Below are 13,672 nucleotides of genomic sequence, written 5' to 3' on the forward strand. Positions count from 1 at the left end.
ATTCTTCTATTAAACATTTAATTTTTTTCTTATGTTACTAATAGAGCTTTCTATTTCATTGACAATTCTTTTTTTCAGTTCTCAAGTATGCCAGCCTTTACCTATCTTTGGGCATGTTAATTATCAGGTTGTTTGTTGTAGTTTTCTCTAGTCCCCTATAATGGCTTTATCTCTTCTGCGCTCTCTGTCCTGTGTGTTGTTTTGTCCTGGACATTCATGAAGGAGGCTTCCCTGACCTTTCCTGATCCCCCAGTGTCCACTCCTTCTAAGAGTAGAGAACCAGCAATTTGATTGGACACTGTAAGTGTAGGTGGGGTTTGTAGACGTCTCTGTCAGGTGATTGGTCAGTGACCTTAAGTGTTTAGGTTAGCATACTCCCAAGTATCAATATTGCTTTTCTATCCTCTGGGACTGCTCACTTTCTCTAGAAAAGAAGTCTCCTGTTTGCTGCCTCATGAATAGAAACATGGCTGCCAATGTTCTAGCAGCCAGGTGAGGTGGCGTCTTCTCATTCAGGGCACAGACTTTCACTTATTTTTCCCCACTTGTCAGTCTGACCTCTCATGGTGCCTTCATTCTACGGGTGCCCCTAGTCCAGAGGCTCTTCAGTTCATAGAATAAGGTATCCTGTCTTCTGTGGGATTTGAGGGGAGTTCCTGCCAGATGTGTGGGAATAGGTTGCAGCCTTGGGCAAACTACGGCCCGCGGGCCGGATCCGGCTGTTCTATCCGGTTCTCTTGCTCTCCCCTCCGCTCCTTTACTTTGAATTTATATTAGTTCACACAAACACTCCATCCATGCTTTTGTTCCGGCACTCCGGTCCAATTTAAGAACCCATTGTGGCCCTCGAGTCAAAAAGTTTGCCCACCCCTGGAGAGCTATCAAGGGCTAAGTTCTTCCTAATCAAACTTTCAGTCTTCCAGTTTTAGTACCTGGGCCCACTGCTTCTGAACCTCTCTCCAGGTGCTTTTGGGAGGATCAGCTTGCTGAGTTCATTATACCTTCTTCGTTTCTTTTTCATCTGTCCAATATATGTTAAGATTTCTCTTCTACTGTTGACTTCTCTTTACCTTATGAGTTTATACTGTTTTAAATTCCTTCCTTTGGAGGGAGCAGGTATAAAGACATGTATGTTGAGTGGGCCATGTTTATCCATAAATCCTACAGCAGATTTGGAAATATGTGATTCATTTCCTAGGCACAGCTCAGCTGTATGACATGTCCTGTGCTGAAATTCCTTCTAACTGCTCCTGGATTCAGCAGAGGCGAGGAAGGTTACAGTACCCTTTTGTTTTCAGGTGTATCAGAAATATATTATTTAATCTCCCCTAGGTACTAGTACAGGCAGTTTTGGTCTATAGTATTCCAATTGTCTTTATACTTTCTCTCTAAATAAAACACTTTTTAAATTTCTAAAATGGATCAGTAATGCATACTTGTTGGCAATTTGATCTTTACCTCCACTAGATATTTTTTCATATCAATACACGTGCTCTACCTAATTGGTTTTTGCTGACCAGATTCCATTGGAAAATGTATCAAAATTTCTTATATCACAATTAGCATTATATTTATTCCTTTTTGTTTCTATTTTGTTTCAATGAATATAATACTATCTACAGGAGAATTTTTGTAGATTAAAATACTTGGTCAAAGAACATATTTTCAGTTTTAATAGATAGAGCCAAGCTCTTCCCTTCCAAAAAAAGAATATAGTAATGATCTTGACCTTTTCCCCAAATTATTTTGTACACACACACACACACACACACACACACACTTTCTATTCCAAAGTGCTTTAACTTTTATTATCCTGTGTCCTTGTGAGAGATAACAGACATTTTGGGTATAAAGTGGTTGTATGACTTAGTAGAATTTACTGTGAAACAGAGAATGAAGACCAATGCTAAGTGCTACATTTTACACCTACCCCAGTAATTAACATCTGACCCTCTGACCTCCAATAATGAAGTGTCTGACACATAAAGTAATTTCCTGATTGGTTAGTTCTGTTCAGCCCATCGGTCACTGCAGCTGTGCCGAGTTCCCTGCCCTGTACGTCTCTCGGACCGGACCTGATCTCCAGTCGGTCGGTTGACCTTCTGCCCCACTGGCTTCTGTTGGAGAACCCAGTTCAAGTGTGTCTGCTTTGCTTCTCCTGGCAGAGTCCTTGAGCGCCACTCGCCATCTTCCCTGCCTTCCTCTTCCATATTCTTTCAGTTTGGAAAGTGCTGACTTTTTAAACTCATGTACTATCGCAATGGTCCTTCATGGAGAAGAGGGTGGAAATCTGCTCTTTGTCTCTGTCTCATTTGAGTGCTTTCCTAGAACATTCGAACATCGAACATTCAGAAACCAAAAAGGGAATGAGTATCTGTGTGCTTTTCTTTCTGGTTCTTCATCCTTCTCTCCTTGTCCTTTTTAGCCCCATCGGTATCACCTTTGAACGTCACTGTGTTTCTGAATGAATCTAGTAACAAAGTGGACGTCAGATGGATCGAGCCTCCAATTGAGCGGCAGGATGGGGACCTGGTGGGCTACAGGATATCTCACGTGTGGCACAGTGCGGATGCTTCCGTAAGTCTGAGCGCTGGCAGAGCGCGCTTGTCTCCTCGGATTCGCTGGTTTAGAACTGTTTTAGACGCTTTCGTTTTGCTGTGAGAAGGCCAGGTGTTACTGAGTTAGACAAGGCACTTTTTAGTGGGTTATGAAGAGTGTCATAAAAATTGGAGGTTACTGAAAGTTACATCTTTGGGCCTTTCCTCATTCATCAATTCATTCATTTATTGAGTACTTATGTGTAGAACTCACCTGATTCTTACCTTCAGGGAGTGTGGCTCTTGTAGGAAGTCGTGGAAACTACCCAGGTAACCACAGCAGACGGTTGAGAAGATACAGGGCTTAGCAGGCCAGCCATTTATAGCCTCTTGAAATTCCAGGGACACTTTTCTGAAGAAGACTGCCAGGGAAGAACCCAGCCACCTAGAAAATAGCAAAGGGTAACCTGACTCTGAAGGAGAGGGCTCAGCAAGCAACAGGCCGTCTTGACACAGCTCCATAGAAGCGAAATCAGACACAATTCTCAACCGACCAGAGCAAAGCAGTTGGCACAGCACAGCAGAGAGCTGGAGCATCAGCCTGGTGGCACGGGTTCCCTGTCCCCAAGCTCCGTGGAGCTGTGCCACTAAGCATCCTCCAGTCAAGAGCTCGGCACACTGAGCAGTGAGAACAAACAGCCGATGCTCTCTGCAGGTGCATGGTGGTCTCGCTGCGGCCACCTTGACCGACTTCACTGCCTACGTGACCAACCCCAGTGTGGCTCAGGGTCAGGGGTGATTGGCCTTTCAGTTTGGCCTCCTCAGCAAGGATGCTTGGGACAGTGCATATGCCTCGCCAGTAAAGGTGGGCTTGGAATAATCTTGACATGTGACGATGAAGGAGTTCCAGATGGAGAAAGATCACGTGAGATGAGGCATAATGTGACAGCTTTGGGGGATCATGACTCACTCAAGGCCCTGAAACATGAATATTTTCAGGGGTGTGGTGTGAGGGGAAGCTGGACCAGGAGTCCTGGCCATGTGTGCAGGGCCCTGGACATTGGCCAAGGTGTCTGATAGACTTTGGCAGATGGCAAGGGAGCCAATGAGAACCTTGAACTTAGGAATCCAGTTTGAGAGTTGTATGTTACGAAGATGGCTGATAGGACTAGTACTCTTTTACATATAAGAAAATTGAATTTGTTAAAAGTAACCTTCAGATCTGCCTCTTTCCACCAGAGCATACTGCCAACTGGCAGGTCACTCAGCAGCTTCTCCTGCTGCTCACTGAGAACGTGGAGAAGAGCCCGCACCGCCCAGCAGTGTGACTGGGGAGGGACACACTGGCTGGGAAAGGAGGGCCAGGGTGGAGCAGGGCACCCTTCACCCTGAAGGCACCCTTGATTGCTCTCCCTAAGCTCCTGATTTAAATACTAACCTCATCTAAAAATACCTTCATAGCAACATCCAGCTGAGTATTTGACAACATATCTGTATTTGACCATGGATCTGGGTACCATTAGCACATAAAATTAACCATCAGAATTGTCATGAGTGTTGATTGAATATTAGTCTGTGCTGGGAACTGGGGGATACGTGGAGATGTCAGAATGTCAAATAGTTCCTGCCTTATCGACAAGGATGGCAAGACCCTTCGTAGTTCAGTAAGCACTGTCTGGTGTAGATAATAGTTTCGTTGCATAATAGCAAAAAAAGGCAGAGGGTCTACGTGAGAAACTGTGACTGCTCCCTAAGCTCCAGCCAGTGCCCTTCCAGTGGGAGTGAGTTTTTTAGGCGTGACTCCAGTCGAGCCAGAGAGACATCCTGACTTGGTTACTGTGAGGTATAAAGATCACAGCTGTGTTGAGAATACTTGACCAAAGTCAGAAGTGTGGGGGATGCAGCTGAGTGATGAGGCCTGGGGGGCCGTGGGGCTCAGGTCCCAGACAGGCCCCCTCCTCACTTGGGAGAGGGAGAGGGCTGAGGTCACTCGTACTCCTTTGTGACGGGGTAGACGCTGCACTGGGTTCACCACCAGGACTATCTTTACCACCATCACGAAGAGCCTCCTTGTTTTGTGTTTCACATTCCCGATGGATGTAACCCGGTGACGGGTCAGATTTTTGGCATCCCTGTGGCATTTGTACAGGGCATCACATGAAAGTAACAGCTTCTTGGCAGGAGAGAGGGATGGGGAACAGCTGCGCCCACAAATGATGTCTGAGCTCATTTCAGTCATTTTCAATCTCACATCATCCAACTTTTACCAAAACTGCTATTTTCCAATAGGATAGTTGAGACTTGTTCTTTTTCTTTTGTTGCCTCAGTTTACCTACCAGGAAGCAGACTGTTGGATGTAATAGGTGATTGAAGTAGAGGATACGGAAAGAAGAGGACTTAAGAGTCCATGATTTCTCATGTCTCATAGTAAATGACTGCAGGCTGTTACTTGTACCAGTCAAACCCTGCACTAGAGTTGCAGCCACAAGAGAAGGAGCTTTGCATTTCCTGGTCTTTTGTCCCAGAGCATGTGCAAGGTGCCTGTGGATTATTGCATTTGCACCCTGGCTGGGACAGGGGCATCAAATCTTAGAGAAAAATCTCCTTTTCACAAAGCTCAATTCTTAAGATAGTACATGAAGGCACAATCATTTTGTTTTGAGTCAATGGGAATTTTTTCTTTCTTGGTTGGCAGAAGATAGTGATCATTGGCAGACATTTACGGGCAGGTCCTTTTTTTCCCTCCTCTGGCGTGGATGATAGCTTCTTTATTATTTATTATTATTGTTGTTGATTACAGAGGAAAAGAGAGGGAGAGAGATATAAACATCAATGATGAGAGAGAATCAATGATTGGCTGCCTCATGCATGTCCCCTACTGGGGGTTGAGCCTGCAACCCCGGCATGTGCCCAGCTGGAAATCGAACCATGACCTCCTAGTTCATAGGTCGATGCTCAACCACTGAGCCATGCCAGTTGGGCTGATAGCTCCTTCTTTAGTGGGGGACTCGAGCTGAAGGGGCAGGAGTGCTGAAAGCCCTATGGGTGACACAGCATGGAGCTTAATGCACTCACTGCCACTAACACTCAACTGGGCTGTGCGTTCTTTTCCCCTTTGCCCAGATCATCCCCTCTGCAGTGAGAACAGTGCTGCCAGTTAGGGCTGTGACCTTTCCAATCATTACCTCCTTCCAGATGCTGGGTCATCCCAGTGAGAAGGTCACTTGCATTGAAATCCTGCTGTACGTTGTGCATTGTGATGGTCTTGTGACAACAGAAGGGTCTGTGGTTCACTTTACTTTAGACAAATCCTCTGATGCAGCTGAGCTTCCAGCTCATGAGCTGCAACAGGAGGCAAATAAAATAAAAGATCAGCCAACCCTGGGAGGAGCCTGACCGATGCATCCTTCGTCTCTATTTCTCAAATACCCTTAATTTCTAAGGGGCAAGAGTTAGACTTCATCTCTCCTGGACTTTTATGTCTATTTCCTTCACCAGGTTAGGGAAGTTTTCCATTATTTTTTTCACATACTGGTAGGTTTTTAATTCCTTGCTCTCTTTCTTCTCCTTCTGGCACCCCCATGAATAATGGCACACTTGAAGTTGTCTCAGAGGCTCCTTATACTATCCTCATATATTTGGATTATTAGTTTTTTCTTGCTGTTCTGATAGGGTGTTTTCTGCTTCCTTATCTTCCAAATCTCTGACTTGATCCTCTACTTCATCTACTCCTCTGCTGACTCCCTGTAATGTAGTCTTCATTTCTATTAGCATATTCTTCATTTACGACTCATTATGTTTTCTAGTTCTGTTTTTATGTTCCTCTCTCTTTGTTGAAGTTCTCACTAAATTCATCTATTCTTCCTCTAAGTTCATTGAGCAACCTTATAACCAGTATTTTAAGCTCTGCATCTGGTAAATTGCTTGTCTCCATTTTGTTTACTTCTTTTTCTAGAGTTTTGTTCTGTTCTTTCTTTTGAGATGTTTCTTTGTCTCCTCACTTTGGCAGTCTCTCTGTGTTTGTTTCTGTGTATTAGGTAAAGCTGCTGTGTCTCCCAGGCTTGGTAGAGTGGCCTTACATAGTAGGTGTCCTGTAGGGTCCTGTGGCACAGCTCCCATGATTAATCGAGCTGAGCACCCCAGGTGCACCCCCCGTGTGGGCTATACACCTTCCTATTATAGTTGAGCATTAATTGCTTGACACATCAATGGGAGGGATTTACTCTCTGGCCGATTGGCTGCAAGGACTGGCTGTAACCACAGTGGAGGATCAGCCATGCAGGGGCCCATGCCATCAAGCAGGACTTACTTCACAGGGACTTGGGTGCCTGCTGAGCTTGTCTCTTGAGTGTGTTGCTTGTGGAGGTGGTTAGGAGGTGCTTTGATGTGATCTGAAGCTGTCCAAACGGTGTGCTGGGTCTAGGGCCTCCCTGGTTATGCAGGACAAGGTCAGCCGCTGCCTGTGTCCTGCCACGGGCACTGGCATGAGCTAATCTGCAGATGGCTGCTACTTGTACTGGGCTTGAAGGTGAATGGGAAAGTCTTTGATGAGTGTGGACTAGTGTTTCTTATCTCATTCTCATTCACATAAGGTATCAGTAGACCTTCCATGAGAAAAGAATTCAGTGAGTAAATCAGTTTATAAAATATTACATATTATGTCCTTTCTTGAAGAGCCAAGTGTCTACTGGCAAGTTCAAGGCTCTCTGATGTTCTGCAGTGAAGAGATATGTTTAACTTTGATGTGGGAATTGCCCCGATGTTAGGCACTCAATTTGATCCATGTCATTCTTATAGAGCTCACTGTTGGGGGATTGTGGCTCTAATGCTGGTTTTGCTGTGGTTGGAAGGGTAAAGGTATAGATCGGAGGGAAGTTTCATGGCAGATTATTATGGAGAACCAACTTCTTCAAAGCCCCAGGAAAGCCCCACTGTGTTGGAGGATTCCTTCACTGGCCTAGAACTCTGCCTCCTGACATGCTGCGTTCCTGGGTGTAGGCAAGTGCCCTCCCTCTTCCTTCCCTCCATCCTCCCTCTCACTCACTGTCAAAGGAGGGAAGAGCATTTGAACTGGTGTCATTTTTAGATATGAGGAATAGGCATGGTTCTTGTTAAGCCAGATAGAGGTCTCAAACACTTTAATCAAGGATCCATCAAGGGTGTGCATTTTGCCTAGAGGAGAAACCAACTATGTGTCAGATGAATGTTACAGTTTGGGGAATAGGACAGCCTTGAATGATACAGGACAGCCCTGAGAGATACTACAAGGTCATTTCTGTGAGAAGGATATATATATGGAAAGAAGAACAAATACAGCACCTTGTGGGACATGGTATAGGAATTAAGAAATAGCCTTTGTGCCAGATCACGTGCTAAGTGTTTTCCACGAAGGAACTCACTTAGCTCTTGCAAAAACATGTTGAGGAAGATACTCCTCTTCTCAATGTTCATTTGAGGAAATTGGAGCTCAGAGATGTTGAGTAACTTTCAAAGCTCAGGGTTGGTAGCACTGGGATCAGAACCCAGGTCTGGCTGACTCCAAAGACTGTATTTTTCAGAGCCTCACTGCTCTTTCCCAGATGCCCTTGGTTTTCTTCATACTTCAGTGTCTTGTTCAAATTCCATAGTGTGGCCTCTTAGCAGAAAGAAGTAAGGACAGGACGCATTTGAAGGTGAGAGTTTTGCATTGATGCCTGTGAATTTGAACCCTTTTGAACAAACTACCTTTGTTGTTGTAGCACGACAGAAGCTTTATCTGCTAATCCTTGCCCCACTGAATGGTACAGTTCTTTGAGGCAATAAAAAGGGCCATATTCTCAAATAGAGTTACAAAGATAGGGTTGTGCCTTCTCACAGAGTAGAACATATTAAAGTCTTTTGATAACTGAATACAAGCACTACTACGGTCGCGCTGATGAGCTAATGCCCACGTAACACACAAAAGACATCCTGTTTCAGAAGACATGCTCTTACATTCCCCATCAGGCCAGGTCCACGGGTTTTATCGGCCAGTAAAGTTGTAATCAATGTTGTACTATACTTTCGATTTCATTTCCTGAAAACCCTCTTATATTTTAAGTCCTTAAGGATACGGGCGTGTGTTGGTGAGAAGTGAAAGGTCATTAATGAGAACTATGCAGTCTGCACAGCCTGTGCCCGTGACCAGACCAACTCGTGCCAGGAACATGGCCCCACCTTCTGCAGTCGGCACCACTGAGGGGGATCTTGCACACAGGGTGGCTCCTGCCTGTGTGGGATTTCAAATGGGTTTCTCTGTCTGCTTTAAACATCAAAATTGAAATACTGGAGGATATGGATATGGTCATGCCCCTCTTTATACACTTGGCATTAAAACAATGAATAAGTGACATCACTTTTTAAAAACAGTAATATTTTAAAACTATATTGGAGGTTACCAGGCAGCCGCCATTCCAAGCACTTTACATGGATCATTAGCTCTTTACTCATTTAAGGGACAGGAGGTGGAAATGAAAAAGTCACTCCTCTGAAGAAAATTTTACCCTTTGCAACAGCATGGATGGACCTGGAGAACATGATGCTAAGTGAAATAAGCCAGTCAAAGAAAGAAGAGTCGTATGATTTCACTCATGTGGAGTTTAATGGACAAAATAAACAAACAAACAAAAAACAGAGACAGACTCATAGATAGAGAAAAGACTGACAGCTCTGGGGGTTGGAGTGTTGGGGTGGGTGGAGGAATTGAGTAAAAAAGAAAGAAAAAAGAGGGAACTCATGAGCATGGACAACAGCATGGTGATCGCTGTGGTGGGGAGAAGGGGGATGGGTGGAGGTGGAAGAAGCATAGAGGGGATAAATAGTGATGGAAAAATAAATAGATAAATAGGTAGATTTTTAAAAAGTCATTTCTCTGGGTTTTCATAGTCAGTAATAGGCCCTAAACCAATAGGTATCACAAAGTACTTTGATTTCCAAAAGGATAATTCTGTTGTTAGGATTTCTCTCCTTCTTGGGGTTTAATTTTTTGTTTTGTTTTGTTAAGCCTCACCAGAGGATATTTTTTTCCATTAACTCTTAGAGAGAGCGGAAGAGGAGGGGGAGGGAGTGATAGAGAAACATCCATGTGAGAGAGACACATCTATCGGTTGCCTCAGGCACATGCCCCAACTGGGTTGGGATCCATCCTGCAACCCAGATTTGTGCCTTTGACCAGGAATTGAACCCGAGAATCTCCAGTGTGCAGGCCAACACTCTAACCACTGAGCCATGCCAGCCAGGGCTAGGGATTTAATTCTTTCTCAGTTATGCATTTCCTCTTATTTTGAGCTAATTTCTCTCATACATGATGTCTTGTTTTTGAGTCTTTGTAGACAAAAAGTACCCGTGTTCCTGGTCAGGCAGAAGATCTTCTACGTTGAAGAGCTGTCAAGTGCTAAACTCGGAAGTAGACACATTTTCCTTGCAGCCTGCCTGTCTCACGCAGGGCAGGGCTGCAAGACCGTGGGCTTGGACCAGGGAGTTACTCTCCGTGGTGATTTTCTGTCCTTCACAAATTAGAGAATGGCCAGCTAACCCATCATCAAAACTGGGTTTGGTACTGACTTGTACAAGTAGTAAATAAGTCCTGCAAATCTAATGCATGGTACGTGAACACAGACAACAATATCCTACATAATAAAAGGCAAATATGCAAATGGACCCTAATGACAGAACGACCAGAACGACTGCTCAACCAGTCACTATGAGGTGCACTGACCACCTCTTGGTCCCTTTCCCCAGCCAGCAGGCTCCAATTGCCCAATGGTGAATGGGGAACTGGGGGTGGATGGTGAGGGATGCGGGCGGCACCATGCCAAGGCCCCCGCCCTGCCAGTTGCCCCCCACACAGGGCGACCCACAGCGAGGGCAGGGCTGGCGAGCGGGCGGAACAGCCGACCTCTTGGTTCCTCCCCGCGGCTGGCAGGCTCTGATCACCCAATGGCGAGTGGGGAACTGGGGGTGGGTGGTGGCAGGGGGGCGGGGCTAGCCATGGGCAGCCAGGGAAGATGGCCCTGATCGCAGGCCAGGCCTAGGGATCGTACCCATGCACGAATTTCGTGCACTGGGCCTCTAGTTGTATTATAATCACCATGTTTGCCAAGAGACTAGATCTTAATTATCCAGCTACTAAAAAGAAATTATAATTATGAGACATGTTAGAGGTGTTAACTATGGCTACAATGGCAATTATATAATAACTAGTGGCCCAGTGCATGAAATTCGTGCACATTAAAAGGGAATTAATTAGAGGAAATATCTTAATATTGCTATTTGCCCGTTGCCAGGGTTGGGGACGCGAGCCTCATGTCCCAGGCCCGTTGCCGGGGCAGGGACACAAGCCTTATGTCTCCAGGCCAGCACAGGGGGTAGGGACGCAGCCTGCTGATTGGTCATTACAGGATGGCATCCCAGCCAACTTGCATATTATCCTATTACTAGATAGATATATGTATCAAATCAACATGTTGTACACCTTCAATTTACCCAATAGTACGTCAAATATATTTCAATTTTAGAAAAAAATGGGTTTGTCATAAATAAAATGTTCTGTTATCTCAAAAATTGCTAATTATTCATTTGTTTACTTCACAAAAACACCTATGGCAAGTCTTTTTGCAGCAATAGAGTCCAATGGGATAAAAAACCCAAACGTTTTCAGTCTGTGTTTTCCCTTTTCATTGCTTGTCTGAGGGCTTTCCTGGGTCCCGGTGGTCACTGCCTGTCAGATTTAGAAACAGTCTCTGGGTCGCTGACCCAGGTCCCCACTTGGTCACGAGTGATGGGACTGTCCTCTCCTTAAGGGCTGAGCTTGTTCCACCCTGCACGATGGTTAGAAGTGACTGGCATGAGGCTGAGTGAACAGAAGATGAAGTTACCCCCAAAGCAGGCCCCTCTGTTCACTGGCGACCCATGACATCTGCGGTCCAGGTGACCTGACAGTTCTCTCTCCGTGAAATCAGATTTCCAGAATTCAGGGATGAAGACACAAGGGAGCTTCAACCCCTGTGTTGCTATTTGAACAGCCAGCCCAAACCTGACAGTTAGTTTCCTGCCCCAGAGACGTCATTGCAGTCAAAGTTTGGAAGCAAAGGGGGAAGTGCTGTCTAAACACTTAGTCCTGGTCACTCTTCCAAAAATAATTCCTCCCTCCACCCCCCATGTCTAAATGACTCATTTACATGGCAGTGGCTTTAAAACAAAATAAATAAAAGTAAAACCAGATTTTGGAGAATTGGGCAAATTGTGCATTTGTCACACTGGTAGGGAAAAAATAGTGTCAGTAACCTTCTAGATGGAGGTTTTACAAAATTCTTACAGTGGCCAGGAACAAGCCCACTTGTCCTGGCTCAGGGGAGGCTGGCAGGTGAGCAGGGGCAGGTGCAGTGGCACCTGGGCACGTCCTGTGGTGTTGCAGAGGGGCCTGGGGCCATCCAGCTCTTGTCATCTGGGGGCATCGGCCACATGCCCCTTCTCTTCCAGAGGCATCTGCAGTGCCACCCTAAGTGCTGTGCCCTCACAATGGTGGTTGCTGCCAGCCCGTCCTGCATCCCTGTGTCCCTGTCTCCCTGCACTTTGGTTCCATTGGCTGTGGCCAAGCGAGGAAGGACGCTGTGGAAACACGGCCCCTGGGATGTGGTGGGAGGACTCCCGCAGGAGGAGCTGTGGCGGAGCAGGCGGCGTGCCCCGGGCAGCTCAGTGTTTCATTTCCTTTACTTCCTTGTCCGTCCCCAGGAAGAGCTGTCTGAGGAAGTCGGCCAGGATGGCAGCCATGCTCAGATTCCTGTTCAGGTCCACAATGCCACGTGCACCGTGAGGATCGCCGCCGTCACCACAGGAGGGGTCGGGCCTTTCAGTGACCCCGTGAAAATATTCGTCCCTGCACATGGTGAGAGCCGGGCTCCGTCAGCTGCTGGAGCAGTCCATCCAGGCCACACAGATTGCCAGCTGTGGGATGGACAGCTGGGTTAAGGCTGAAACGTAGAGACCAATTTGCCATGGTAAAGAAACGCGATAGGATCACACCTCAGCGTGAGAGGCCTCCCACTAACGTGACTACGAATGGTTCTAACTTAGTAGGAGGATCAGTCCGCTCAGGATTTGACTTGGTTTCCTGAATGTCGTTAAATGAGATGTGCCGACTGAATGTTGGCAAGGCAGTGTGGCCAACCCTTCGCTCTCTAGAACTGATAGTTGGTTTGCTGTTTTTATCAGTGCTGCTTGTCCCATTGCTGCCCATTCAGGCCTGAGGCGGCTTCATGCTCGCTCAGTCCACAACATGCAGGGTTTCTTGCAGAAGCTGCCCTCAGACGGCCCTGGGCTCCCTGAGCTAAATGCCCGGCCCTGCATTCTGGCTCCTGCGTGTTGTTGGAGTGTTCTTTGGCAAGGTGTCAACGTGTACCCCAAGTGGCCTAAACACTGTGCTTGCTTCCACAGATGAGGGGAGCCCGCTTTGTTCTGACTGTGTCCGGCCCTGGGTTGTTTGATATTAAACTGATGTCATCAACTCCATGCACAGGCATCTGTATCAGTGTGACCTGTGTGTTTACAAGTCCTTGCCAGCACAGCTTTTGTACTCATAGCAAAAGGGACTTGTGAGCAGACTGGTGAGTCTCCAACGGTCTCCTCCAGTGACCCTCTCATAGACTCTCCCTTCAGTGCAGAATTGGAGCCATATATCAGGTCCGGCAGCCCATAACCTCTGCACCTGGGACCATTAGTAACTGGTGATGGGGATGCCAGGCTTATCTGCCTGGTAGAAATTCCGAGTCAACAAGATTCAGATTCTAAATGCACAGGTTAAAAAGTCAGACTTGAAGTCCTGGCCGGTGTTTTCCAGTGGTTAGAGAACCAGCTCGAGCACTGAAGGGTCATGGGTTCAATTCCCGGTCAGGGGCACATACCTGGGTTGCAGGTTTGCTCCCTGGCCCCAGTTGGGGCGCCTGTGGGAGGCAGCTGGTTGATGTGTCTCTGTTGCATCAGTGTTTCTCTCTCTCTCTCCCTCCCTCCCTCCTTTTCTTCCACTCTCTCTGAAGAATAATGGAAAAAATACCCTCTGGTGAGGATTAACAACAAAAAGTCAGAATTATAAAAAGCTTTGCTATACTGGCAGTCCTTGC

At 46.4% G+C, this 13,672-nt stretch overlaps 1 protein-coding gene across 1 annotated transcript in view; it reads left to right on the forward strand.

The window, feature by feature from the left end:
- The window catches only part of MERTK (MER proto-oncogene, tyrosine kinase), a 110,839-nt gene that overhangs the window by 71,427 nt on the left and 25,740 nt on the right, over nucleotides 1–13,672 (forward strand). Inside the window, exons 8-9 of the mRNA XM_080685870.1 lie at nucleotides 2,426–2,577; nucleotides 12,288–12,441. Of these exons, the coding sequence (XP_080541996.1) occupies nucleotides 2,426–2,577; nucleotides 12,288–12,441 (306 nt within the window). The remainder of the gene's footprint in view (nucleotides 1–2,425; nucleotides 2,578–12,287; nucleotides 12,442–13,672) is intronic.

Source organism: Plecotus auritus (assembly GCF_963455305.1).
Source record: "Plecotus auritus genome assembly, chromosome: 8".
In the NCBI taxonomy this organism is placed as follows: Eukaryota; Metazoa; Chordata; class Mammalia; order Chiroptera; family Vespertilionidae; genus Plecotus; species Plecotus auritus.